This window comes from Ogataea haglerorum (genome assembly GCF_019207285.1).
Source record: "Ogataea haglerorum isolate 81-453-3 chromosome Unknown 81-453-3_NODE_3_length_672639_cov_96.912891, whole genome shotgun sequence".
NCBI classification, from domain to species: domain Eukaryota; kingdom Fungi; phylum Ascomycota; class Pichiomycetes; order Pichiales; family Pichiaceae; genus Ogataea; species Ogataea haglerorum.
The window spans coordinates 1-12343 of NW_025065153.1; the positions used below are offsets into that span (position 1 = coordinate 1).

The following is a 12343-nucleotide window of genomic DNA, read 5'->3' on the forward strand; positions in this document are numbered from 1 at the left end:
TTCTCCTTCTCCTTCTCCTTCTCCTTCTCCTTCTCCTTCTCCTTCTCCTTCTCCTTCTCCTTCTCCTTCTCCTTCTCTTCCTCCTGCTCCTCCTCCCCCTCTTCCTCCTTCAGATCGGGCTCAGCGCGGCTCTCGCCCCAGAGAAGGTCCACGGTCGCTGTTTCGTAGACCCACTCCACGTCAAAGTCCGTGTCCGGATATTTCCTGCTGTCTCTCCACATGTCGGGCAGAGCGCGGCCCGTGGACAGCACTGAGGGCAGACTGCCGTTGTTTGGAGCAGGCGACAAGTTCAGCGATTCGCACACAATGTTGTACACCTCGGTGTTCTCGAACGGCAACAGCTTGTACGACGAGCCCATTTTGTGCTCAAAATAGGGGCCCGTTGCAACAAACAATGACCTCATCAGCACTTCGGTGTTGTTGTAGCCGTGAACGCCTTTTGGAGCGTAGTGCTTGTTCTTCTCCATGAATTTGTGCGTGGTTATTGCGTAGCCAATCTTTGGGAAGATCCAGATCGGCGCAATCCGCGAGTCGTACTGACTTGTTCCTCCGACCAACTGGGTTTCGATATCCTCCTTTTTGTGGACGGTATAGTGGCTGTTCTGCGGATCGGCGCGGTATTTCTCCATGATCTCGCTAAACACTTCATCCACATTGAACTTGGCAAATGGCCGAAGCCCATACAGCGGCCAGCCGTCGAGATGCTCAATTTTATCAAGCTCCACCAAATCGTCCAGATAAATAAGACGCTCGTCCGAAGTAGGCGCCATGCCGTGGTCAGAAACAATGATCATGTTGACCAGATGCGTCAGGTTACGTTTCTCTAGCCCCACGTAGACAGATTCCAAAAACCTGTCCACGTACGTAAGTCCTTGGGCGAGCTCGGGACCAGAAACTCCGTACTCGTGGCCTAGCGTATCGATGGTTGGAACGTACGACAATAACAGCTCGGGACGCGAGACCAGCGGCCTATCGAGCCATTCAAGTATGCGCTCAGTTTTTCTCGACAGGACTTCGGACTTGTTGAACTGGTCAACTTCCATGGGGTTCAAGTCTGCGCCATAATCGACCTCCGATCCGGGCCACATATGGACTGCGCTGCTGACACCCTGGCGGGCTGCCGTGGACCACACGGGCTCGCCGCCCCACCATTGCGGCTGCAGCGCAACCGAGTCGTTGGTGTTGATGAAAGTTTCATGCGATGCGGCGTCGTAGAAGCGGTTCGAGACGATTCCGTGATAAATAGGTTTGAGGCCTGTCACCAGCGTGTAGTGGTTCGCAAATGTGACTGTCGGATTCGACGGGATCATGTATGGCGGCGCATACCCCTTTCCGATCATCAAGCTATGCAAGAACGGCGTCAGAGCAGGCGAGACGTAGTGCGGGTGGAACCCGTCCAGAGAGATAAGAATAGTCGTTGGGTAGAACTCGTGTGTTCCGTTGGACAAAATAGGCTTTGCTGTAGTTCTGACAGACCCTCCCGAGCGGTTGCGCGTGACGACAAGCGATATGGTCAGCAATAACACCAAAAACCCGCCTAGAAGAAGATGGAAGTACAGTTTCTTGTAGCTGTGTCTTTTCACGGGCTCAAACTCGCCCAGCTCGGCAAAACTCGAATCCGACCTGTTGCGGTCAAACATCTCGATCGTGTCGAGATACTCAAAGCCCTTCTGGCGCTGTCTGAACACCTTGAAGAAGTTTGTCTTGACCTTCCCAAGGAACGACTCAGAGCTAGGTCTCAGGTTGCGCAAATCGAGCGAAACATTGTCATCGTCGTAGTCGTCAATCCTGAACGTCTCATCGTCCACGTCTAGATCTGTGACAGGTACGTCAACGGGGAACCCAGAGCTCATTTTTTGGGTCGATTGACCTTTATGTGGTTTAACAAGAAAATTAAACGAGATAATTATTCCAAAAAATTTACTTGATGGCTTTTGTCCTTAGGAATATAAAAGCCCCTCTTTTCAGGGCCTATGCGACGGTGGGTGCGCAATCTTCCAGTACTGCATCGGAAACCAGAAAATTGGAGCAGGCGCTGACGAAGTTCTGGGAAAAGGTGGACTTGGCAGAGAAAGACGACGGGTACCATATCCTGCTCGACGGCAAGTCGATCAAGACGCCGCTCGGTTTTCAGTTGACGGTTCCCAAAACTAAGCACACTCTGGCCTACTTGCTGGCCCACGAGTGGAAACATCTGCCTAGTTTGCAGATCAAACCGTATTTGGTGCCACTTACGTCTCTCGTCTCGAGATGTATTGATCTGGAACAATCGCACGTCAAACAAGACGCGGAGCTGTTGACCAAGGTTGGCGATAAGGAGAACCTGAAAACGCTTCTGCTCAAGTATCTTGACACCGACACTCTCCTTGTGTTTTCTCCAGCCAAAGACTGCGACGGAAAGCTCAGAGAGGCTCAGGAAGAGACGTACCGGCCAATCATCAAGTCGATGGAGGAATTTTTCCAGCCGTACGCGGAAAATGGCGTGCAGATCAAGCTAACCTACATGGACTCGGACGTCCACGGACTCGTTGGCAACAGACAGCCAGAGACCACTGTGAAAGCAGTCCGCAAGTGGCTGGACACGCTGGACTTCTGGTCGCTGGTGTCGCTTGAGAGGGCCACTCTGACCGCCAAGTCCTTCCTTAGCGGCGTGGCCATCCTGAGACTCAACAATAAAGAGGACACAATCGGTCTGACCGTCGACGATATCGCCCGTGCTGCCACCTTGGAGACAATTTACCAGACAGAACGCTGGGGAGAGGTCGAGGATACCCACGACGTGGACAAGGTCGACGTCCAGAGAAACCTCACCAGTGCCTCATTGATCGTCTACGAGCATTAACAGACTGTATATATATATTAGATGTTTCACTTTTTAGTAGTTGATGCGATAGACGTCGAGGTAACGAACGTTTTGATGGACGAATTGTATGTTGTGGTACTCAGGTTCGAGCTGTAAGAGTTGGAGTTCGACAGAGATGTGGACCTAGTCAGAACGCTCTGGAACAACTCGTTGGCCTCGTTGACCCCTGCCGTTTTAATCCAGAACAGCGTTACGGCGCTCTGCAAATCGCAGCTGGTGATGTGGATGTCCATTTCCGAGGCCCGTCTCACAATAGTGCTGTCATTGAGCTTGATGAGGAACTCAGTGCGTAGTTCGGACTCGATGTTCGTTCCCATCAAGTAGTTTTCCGAGTCAGACTGGAGCAGCAAGAGATCGACGTTTAGCGACTGCGACCATTGGTTATCTGCCCATCTGCACCATTCCACGCGTTGCAGGAACATGTGTTTACTCTTGCGGTAGATTTCGTCGGCAATGGAATCCGTAGACTCGGCAACAGTCACTTTTTTCCTGATGATGGTGGAAAGCATACCAAACACAGTCTGCCGTTTCTTCTTCAAATAGCTGCCATCAATACCGTGCTGATAATTCTGCGCAAACCGTTGTGGATCGAACGAGTTGAGTTTCGACGACGACACGGGCTGCAATGGCAGTCTCGTGGCCTCTCTGGCTGGCTGGATCTTTGCCACCTGTGGCTGTTGGATTCTATAAGCCTTAACCTCAGAAACACGGTGATTTTCCTGACCTTCCGACACTTCCGATGACATGCTGTCCTGCAATTGAATTCCCATACCCACCGACCGTGTCTTGCCCAGCTTGGCGGGCCTATTCCAGAACCTGGCCAGTCTTGAGTGCATGGGGCTGTCCAGCTTCAGATACACACAAATACCAGTGTCCAGCGTGTGTTTAAATACATAAATCTCGTCCTCCACTTGCCTATCGTACTGTAGCTCATTGGCACGCAGTGGTGGAAAAACAAGCGTCCGTTCTCCTTTCTCGAGAGAGACCAGGGCAATAGTCTGGTTCCTGAGAAACATGAGCTCGAGAGTCTTGAAAATGAGCGAAGTGTCCAGCTTTTCGTTCGTGTAGTACATCTCAGTTCGGTACGTCTCCACCACACTATTCATACTGAAACTAGAACATATCATTGAGAAGTCGGTCATCGAGCGCACACTGGAAAAATTGACGTGCTTGTCCAGCTTTTTCCGCTGGAGATACTCCATCCTGTGCGCCTCCTCCATTGTTTGCTCTAGTCTGTGTGTAGCGACTTCCAGGTCGGAAAAAACCGCTCCGCCTTGCAAACGGTCCATCTGCAGACTCAGAATGCTCTTGACGGCCCTAATCGTCTGGTGCAAATACGCCAGTCTAAGAAGCGGCTGGCGACGCAGTTCAACCTCAGAAACTGTTTGGTTTTCCTGCAAACGGTACAGACTGATGTACTGCTTGTACAACTTGATAGCGTCCGTGCACCAGGTTGCAAACTGTGCAGCCAGCACGGCCAGCTCGTCTGTCTGGAGTATTTGTGCTAGTTCGCGATGCATCACGATGAGTTTCCGGACCACCTTGGCCAGTCTCGCGTTCATTTTCTGACGATAGCTTATCTGCTCCTCGATGGCGTCGTCTACCATGTCGTCAAAGTAGTTGTTGAACCGAACATCGAACGCGTTCACGAGTATCATCAGCGACCCCAGTTCGCTGACGTAGTGCGACTCCGTCAATTTGATCTCACCCAGCACCTGGCCAGCGTCCGTTGGAGAGTTCATTGCCACGCCTAAAGGATAAGATGGATACTATGTTGACTCAGACTCGCTAGTTTTCATGTCATTCTTCTCTGATCTGAGCCGCACGCCGAGCCGCACTTCGCGTTTTTTTCACAGGAGAAACTGAAAAAAATAGCTCCTGCAACACGAACGCGCGATCGTGAAATGTTCACGCGCCATTGTTAATGGCTCAGTTCCAACAAAGCGTCCACGCAGTCGCCTATGTTACCTCCACCTTCTGTGCGGGCCTTGGAAGCAACGACATCGGTAATTAGTTCGCGGTCCAAATTTGGAAACATCGAGACCAATGCATCGGTCGTCTCCTCTCGCTGCTTGCGCATTGTCTCCTGATACTCGTGCTCTTCCAAGGAAAGCTTTTTAATGTCGATGAGTTCCTGTTTGCCGGGTGTTTCCGAAGGAGACGGCGAGGTCTGGAAGAGATTGTTGAACGACGACGAGATCGACTGCTTCATGATCTCGGCCGACTTCGTGAACACCTGCGACGGCGACTCGTTCGAGTTGGACCCTATCAGCTCGGTCAGTTTCTTCGGTATCGGCGAAAGAATGTCGTTGGCACCCTTCTGCTCGTTTTTCTGCTTTTTTTCTTCCTTCTGTTTTTCGAGCCTCTGCTTGGCTAGTAATAACTGCTCATCGAACTCCTCGTCCTCAATTGTCAATTTATCCCGGTCAAGATCAATGATGAAGTTGCACGCGATTTCCAGCGTGCTCACGTAGTATGACGTCTCGCCAACCAGAAACTCCTCCAATCTAAACCGTTCGATGTACTGCAAGTTGGAATACAGATATTTCGGTTTGGCCTGCAAAAGCACATAGATCAGCAACGGCACAAAAGAGTCGGCGTTCTCCTCGATCTGGTGCATTTTCTGCTGCTGTCTGATCAGCCCGAAAATGATCTTGCAGCAGTTCAAAATACAGATGATTTTGTCTCTCGGCGACTTGTAATTGTTGATTTTATTGATTTCGCCAGACGCAAGCTTGACAAAGTTGGACTCCAGACCCAACGAAACTGGGATGTCGAGATGTCTGGGACTGATCCAGTCATAGAGCTTCAAGGAAGTGTGGTACTTGCGGTCTTTCATAAGGTCCTCGCGCTGCTGAGGAGATTGTTTCGGTTTCGGTGTCGCCGGTGCAAACACCTGCGAATACAATCGCGTCAGCACCAGTTTTTCAAGTCCCTCTTTGCAATTTTCCAGCTCCAGCTCGTCTTGGATGGTGTTGAAAGGGTAGTATTGCAGTAGCTTGTCGTATAAGAACGCTTCAAAGTCCTTAATCAGCTTGATCTGCTCGTCCACTGTCCATGTCCTCTGAGAAAATTGGGTCAAAAAAGAGCGAAGATACTTGTGAATAGGCTCACATTGCTTGTTTTTGAACATTGTCAGAAACTTCTGAAAATCAAACACAACGCTTTTCCTGTTCGACGTGGGAGGGTTCGGGTAATCCGTAGGAAGCTTCTTGTCGTCTAGTTTCTTCGACTTTGGTATTTCCTTTTGCTGAGATGCCTTTAACTCCTCCTCCTCCGAATCTGAGGTGTCGTTTAATTCCTGTCCCTCGCCATAGCTGGTAGATGCAATGTGCTCTAACGACGCTGATGTCTCGTCATCCATTGGTTCCTGATCTTTGGGCCTGGTATCGCTATCAGAAGCTTTCTCAGCGGCCGCTCCTGCCTCCTGTTTTGACTGTTCGGGCTCGGGCTCAATTTGCTGGGCAGCAATTGCAGGCTCTTCAATTTTGGCCTCTTCTTTTTCGTTCTGCTCCTCTGGCTCACTCTCCTCAACCCCCTCGTGCTCGCTGGCGCTGGAGGCCTTATCGTGGTGTTCGGACCTATCTTTGTCAAATTGCCCTAGAAAATCTATCAGGGTGGTCTTGTCCGCGGTGTGGGCAGAGCCGGCAATCGAAACCGAGCTTGACACGCTTACGGAAGGCTGCGGGGACTGCAGCGAAGGCAGAAGCAACCCTTGGGCCTTCTCTTGTGACGCTTTGCGGACGTTTTGAAAGGACATAATTATATAGGTGCAAAGGTGGAAACATAAACTAACCTGTGCAGAGATGTTTGTTGACATTAGAGTTCTGTCGGCCGTCGAGAGGTGTCGACGAAACAAAAAAAAAAGTAGCACGTCCCGCCCCACGTTTCTCTTCTTTGGAACGGTAGGGGCCCCACGTGCCTCGTTTTTTTTTAATTTTTTTTGCACGCACACGAGGACCTGCTAATTTAGTACAACTTATTGGTAGCACGTGTGTTCGGCGTTAGAGAGCGAAACTACTATCCTCCTACTTCTGGGCATTTTCTTGGTTTGCAGACCAATCAAAACGGCGTAACGTTGCAATCGCCGTTTTTTCGCATCTTTTTCCGTACTCGAGCCGGCAAAATATTGCCAATATTCTGGGCATCGTGGTTAATTAGAATTTTCGTTCGACCAATCTGTCACCAAGCCGCATAAATTATAGCTGCAACTCTGTGGTATAAATATTAGCACTCTGTCCTCCTCAAGTCCATCTGCATCTTTCTTATGGCCGAATACAGAACTGCTGGTGGTAACGCTGCGTTCCACAACTACATCAACGACTTCACCCATATCACCGATCCTCTTGAAAGAAGAAGACTGGCTCTGGAGAAGATCGATAATGCCAGCTTCGGATGGTACCACGTCAGAGCGATCATGGTTGCTGGTGTTGGTTTCCTCACCGATGCGTACGATATTTTCGCCATTAATCTGGGAATCTCCATGCTGACATATGTTTATTGGGGTGGCTCCATGCCTTCTTCCACCACCACTCTTCTGAAGGTTTCCACCTCTGTGGGTACCGTTATTGGACAGTTCGGTTTCGGAATGCTTGCAGACCTGGTGGGGAGAAAGAAGATTTACGGTACAGAGCTGATCATCATGATCTTTGCCACCGTTTTGCAGTGTACCCTTGGCGAGTCCAAAGCCATTTCTTTCCCAGCTATTTTCACCTTCTACAGAATCGTCCAAGGTATCGGCATCGGTGGCGACTATCCGCTCAGTTCCATCATCACTTCCGAGTTCTCGACAACTAAATGGAGAGGAGCCATCATGGGTGCCGTCTTCGCCAACCAGGGTTGGGGCCAGCTGCTTGCCGGTCTCGTGGCTCTCATCTGTGTTGCTGGCTACAAGGACGACCTAATTGTGGCCGAGAAGGCTTCCATGTGCACTGGAAACTGTATCAAGGCCTGCGACCAAATGTGGAGAATTCTCATTGGGTTCGGCTGTGTGCCCGGCATGCTTGCGCTGTATTTCAGATTGACGATTCCAGAGTCCCCAAGATTCACGTTCGACGTGTCCAAAGAACTCGAAAAGGCCACTGCCGACATTGCCAAGTTCACGTCTGGTAAGCACGGAGACGCAGACAAGGGAGATATCGAGGTTCTTAGAGACACCGAGCAGTCCTTGGGCGAAAAAGAGGAATTGGGACCACCAAAGGCAACTGCCAGAGACTTCTTCACCCACTTCTCCAAATGGAAACATATGAAAATCCTCATTGGTACTGCTGGTTCGTGGTTCATGCTGGATATCGCTTACTACGGCCTAGGTCTCAACACTGGCTCCATTTTGCAGACCATTGGCTATGCATCGTCCAAAAACGTCTACCATTCGCTTTACAACCAAGCTGCCGGTAACCTGATTCTCATTTGTGCTGGTGCCATTCCAGGCTACTGGTTCTCCGTTGCCACCATCGACACCATTGGAAGAAAAAGCTTGCAATTTGGTTCTTTCGTCATCCTGACCGCCATCTTCTGTATTATCGGATTCGCCTACCACAAGCTTGGAGACAAGGGACTTCTGGCGTTCTATATCCTCGCTCAATTCTTCCAAAACTTCGGTCCAAACACCACAACCTTTATTGTTCCCGGTGAATGTTTCCCAACCAGATACAGATCTACAGCACACGGTATTAGTGCTGCCTCAGGTAAGGTTGGCGCCATCATTGCGCAGACCTGTATCGGTACCCTGCAAGACCACAACTGTGCCAGAGATGGAAAGAAAAAGAATTGCTGGCTGCCCCACGTTATGGAGATTTTTGCTCTGTTCATGTTGCTTGGTGTTTTTACCACCCTTCTTATTCCTGAAACCAAGAGAAAGACACTTGAACAGCTCTCAGAGGAGCTCCACGGTGAGGTCGACGTCTCGAAACACCATATCAGAACAAACTCCTCTGACGACGACAGAGAAAAAATTGTGTAGACATTCGCTACGTTATCGATTTAATTTTTTAACATATTAAATTTATTTGAATTAGATCAGTTTATGTCTGGTTCCGTCCACAACAAGCAGTTGTGCACTTTCTTCCAAAAAGTCGGTGCATGCCGACATGGAGACAAGTGTGTGAGGACACACGTGTATCCCAAACACTCGAAAACGATTCTGTTCCCCAAACTGTACGACAATCCCAAACACGTGGAGGGGCTGAAAAAGGGCGATCCCGAACCCGTCGCGCCCGAAATCGTGTCCTCGCTCGACGAAACACAGATCCAGCAACGCATCGACTCGCTATACAAAGACGTTTTCGTTGAACTGGCGCTGAAGTACGGGCCCGTGGATAAAGTCGTCATCTGCGAGAACGTGAACCCGCATCTCAGTGGAAACGTCTATGTGCGCTTCAGGGACGAAGCCGACGCGATGAAGTGCTACAAGGAATGCAACGACCGCTGGTACAACGGCAAGCCTGTTTTTGCAGAGCTCTCACCGGTGACCAATCTTGACGACGCCACGTGCCGGCTCTACTACACTAACGAGTGCGACAGAGGCGGAATGTGCAACTTCATACACGAGAGACGGGCCGACTCCCGCCTAGAGCGCGATCTGTTTGCCTCCCAGCGTCGCACCATGTCCGAAAGACGACGCTAGACTATCGATGGTGTCCGGGGTGCTTTGTGAATATAATAATATGTACAAATAATAACACGAAATCTGAAAAAAATAGCATGAGTCTTGTTGCTAAGCTGGCGGACAAGTCAGCCACAGAGCTGTTCGAGGAGTTTTCGATCCAGCAGCTCCAGCAGCTGAAAGGCCAACTTGCCGCTGATGTCCATAGTAAGAAGTTGGAACTTCGAACTCTGGTGGGGGACAATTACAGAGATCTTTTGAAAGTGGCAGACGACATTATCCGGATGAACGATCTTGCAGACCAGCAAACCTCGCGTTTATCTGACTTGACATACAGAAGGGCGAAGTACGATGATAAGAGTTTGCGAAACTTTAACAAGTTCTCTTCTGCCCTCCGGGCCAATGATCTGGAAAAAACCAAGTTCCGAAATCGACAAGTACTGTTGCGGAATATTGTCGACCACCTGGATTTTGGTCTCCAAGTTCTACGAGAAGAGGTCGAGGAGATGCAAGCAGAAACGCGTATTTACGAGCATGACGATGGTGAAAATTCGCGCGAGTCTCTTTCGCTGCAGTTCGTCCAACTAGCCAAGCAGTTTTATCTGACTGAGAGGTTTTTTGGGGACGAGATGAAGGCGGCATCGTTCGTGGTGCAGAAGTTTGGCAAAATGAAGGAGGACTTTTTGCAGGAATTGCGAACAGAGACGGCAAACTGCACCGGTGATAGTGACTACGAATTTGCTCTGCAGTTGCTGGTGTCGTACATTTTCGTCGCACAAAGCCAGATCCTCGAGGCTCTTGAATGGTATCTCAATGTGCGCTATGACAAAGTGAAACAATTTGAACTGAAGCATGAGTTACACAATTGTCTGAACTATATTTACAACACGCTCAGTTACCTCACGGTGTTCTGCTCGAAGCTTCCTACATCCCTGATGCGCCAAGTACACAGCTCAGCAAACTCAAATTGGGTCGCCAACACAGGATTCAGGAAATATTCGCGCTGGCTTGATATACCCGCAAATTACAAGGTGGACTTCCCTCTTTCGTTGCATGAGCTGAAAAATGTTTCGGAAAAGGAAGTGGACAGGATCGGTGAAAAATGGAAAATCGACGTGGGTGCTTATCTCAACCGACAAATTAGCACTGACTTTCTTCAGTCGGAGGATCTCGAAGTACTTTCTTCCTCGCTCAGCAAAGTGCTTCATTCATTCAAGCGATTTACTTCATTGGTGGCCATCAAGTACGAAGATTCGAGACTCGTGGATAACCTACTCTCTGCGTGGAAGTCGATCTTCTTTAAATATTTGGAGAACAGTGTTGGGAAGTTCCAGAGCATTTCGAGTTTGATCTTGCAAACTTATAATAGCACTGAGGTTTTGCAATCGACTCGCACTTCGTCTGGATTGAACCTGTTCCAGTACACCGATCTCACCGACATTGATCTCTATCTCTCCCAAATCTCAAATCCATCTTTGTACGCGATTGATGCCGTTGTGACGCAGCTTGGACAGTTCAAGCTGACTCTTGTAATGGTGCTGGACTCGCTTCAAGGTTTGTCCAAATTGTCATCTTTTTTGACAAAACAAGTGTTGTCCATCGACGATTGCGAGGATGATGAGTATTGGAAAAAGACGGCCACCTATATCGACGGCTTAGTCGATGAAGGTATCTGCTTTGTGATAGATCAGCTCAACAAACTTATCACCGACTTCTTGAAGGAATTCGGAAAACTAGTTGATTCGGGAGAGTCTAGACCACTTAAGCATTTCTACACCATTCGAGTTTTATATCAGCTGAGGGAAAACATCGACATCAACACGATTTACGAACAGTTCAAGCGCATCTCTGTTTCTGCACAGAACTTCCAGACTTTGGATTTGTCCCGAATGGTCGATGAGCTGCTACGAAAAATATTCAAACCCCTGGTGGAGAACATTGCCTCGCCGTTCAAATACGAGATGAAACAGATGATACAGAACAGACCTGCTGAGGAGTATGCCGAGGTTGCTCTCTGGACATCCAATGATTCTGGCATTCCAGTCCCGAACGCGCCTTCCTTTGAATTGGAAAACCTCCTTTACAGATTGAGCTGTAGTCTCACTAATGTTGCTGAAAATCCAAGCGAGGATTTCAGCGATGTTTATTTCAGTGACACTTTTGCAGAAGCCAAAGTGGCGCTCGTGGACGACCTGATCGACTGTCTTGAAACTGAAGAACAAAAGCATGATAACAACATAGACCAGAAAGAACGGCCAGAAGAGCAGGATCTCCCTGAAGACGGCATGGAGTCAGCTACAGAAAGGTCTGTGAATCTAAATGCTCAGCAAAAGCAATCTATCGACTCTAAAACTATAGCACTGCTGACTTTTGCAGACCTTGTGTTTCTGAATTGCTTCAAAACGATTCCACTTTCGGAGACCGCGCTGCTAGATCAAGTGCAAAACGGCGGGTCGAAAAGACAAGTTGACAAACTAGCAGAGATCAACCCCTATCTTGCTGAGCAAGCATGCATTCAGAACATCTGCAAGAGTGTCCTGGATCACTTCAAAGGATGCATGTTGATGTTCGGTCCGTTGTACTGATTTTTCCACGCTGATGCCATAATAGCAGCCATTTGAGGCTGATTGAGGTTCTGCTGCTGGCATTGACGGAAATACTCGTCTCTTTCCGTTTGCGATAAGTACGGAAACTCTGGAAGTGGGTACTTCATCTGGAAATGGCGCTGCACCATAGCCAGCCTCTCAATAGAGTTCATAGATTGCGAAAAATAATATATTGTAGTGCATATTTTTTGGTCGGGTGACAAGATACAGAAAAAATTTCGGTATATACTCACGTGACATGCAGGCTATATGTCAAAACAAGAAGTTCTC

The 12343-nt window shown here is 49.0% G+C and overlaps 8 protein-coding genes across 8 annotated transcripts; 4 read left to right on the top strand and 4 right to left on the bottom strand.

Annotated features, from left to right (window-relative positions):
• On the bottom strand, nt 1–794 carry KL911_001130 (uncharacterized protein; the record flags this gene model as incomplete). The annotated part of the gene is made up of 1 exon (XM_043196055.1): nt 1–794. A coding segment is annotated over one exon (794 nt), but the record flags the coding sequence as incomplete, so codon positions are not given.
• Nucleotides 795–823: 29 nt separating this feature from the next.
• KL911_001131 (uncharacterized protein) lies at nt 824–1853 on the bottom strand (the record flags this gene model as incomplete). Its single annotated transcript, XM_043196056.1, has 2 exons — nt 824–852; nt 956–1853. The coding sequence occupies 2 exons, from the start codon at nt 1851–1853 to the stop codon at nt 824–826; spliced, it is 927 nt and encodes a 308-aa protein (XP_043055704.1).
• Nucleotides 1854–1927: 74 nt separating this feature from the next.
• KL911_001132 (uncharacterized protein) lies at nt 1928–2842 on the top strand (the record flags this gene model as incomplete). The annotated part of the gene is made up of 1 exon (XM_043196057.1): nt 1928–2842. The coding sequence occupies one exon, from the start codon at nt 1928–1930 to the stop codon at nt 2840–2842; it is 915 nt and encodes a 304-aa protein (XP_043055705.1).
• Nucleotides 2843–2868: 26 nt separating this feature from the next.
• KL911_001133 (uncharacterized protein) lies at nt 2869–4605 on the bottom strand (the record flags this gene model as incomplete). The annotated part of the gene is made up of 1 exon (XM_043196058.1): nt 2869–4605. The coding sequence occupies one exon, from the start codon at nt 4603–4605 to the stop codon at nt 2869–2871; it is 1737 nt and encodes a 578-aa protein (XP_043055706.1).
• A 179-nt stretch (nt 4606–4784) lies between these two features.
• Nucleotides 4785–6623, bottom strand: KL911_001134 (uncharacterized protein; the record flags this gene model as incomplete). The annotated part of the gene is made up of 1 exon (XM_043196059.1): nt 4785–6623. One exon carries the CDS (start codon nt 6621–6623, stop codon nt 4785–4787), a length of 1839 nt encoding a protein of 612 aa, XP_043055707.1.
• A 507-nt stretch (nt 6624–7130) lies between these two features.
• Nucleotides 7131–8825, top strand: KL911_001135 (uncharacterized protein; the record flags this gene model as incomplete). Its single annotated transcript, XM_043196060.1, has 1 exon — nt 7131–8825. One exon carries the CDS (start codon nt 7131–7133, stop codon nt 8823–8825), a length of 1695 nt encoding a protein of 564 aa, XP_043055708.1.
• A 63-nt stretch (nt 8826–8888) lies between these two features.
• Nucleotides 8889–9488, top strand: KL911_001136 (uncharacterized protein; the record flags this gene model as incomplete). The annotated part of the gene is made up of 1 exon (XM_043196061.1): nt 8889–9488. One exon carries the CDS (start codon nt 8889–8891, stop codon nt 9486–9488), a length of 600 nt encoding a protein of 199 aa, XP_043055709.1.
• A 77-nt stretch (nt 9489–9565) lies between these two features.
• On the top strand, nt 9566–12052 carry KL911_001137 (uncharacterized protein; the record flags this gene model as incomplete). The annotated part of the gene is made up of 1 exon (XM_043196062.1): nt 9566–12052. The coding sequence occupies one exon, from the start codon at nt 9566–9568 to the stop codon at nt 12050–12052; it is 2487 nt and encodes an 828-aa protein (XP_043055710.1).
• Between the last annotated feature and the right edge of the window lie 291 nt (nt 12053–12343).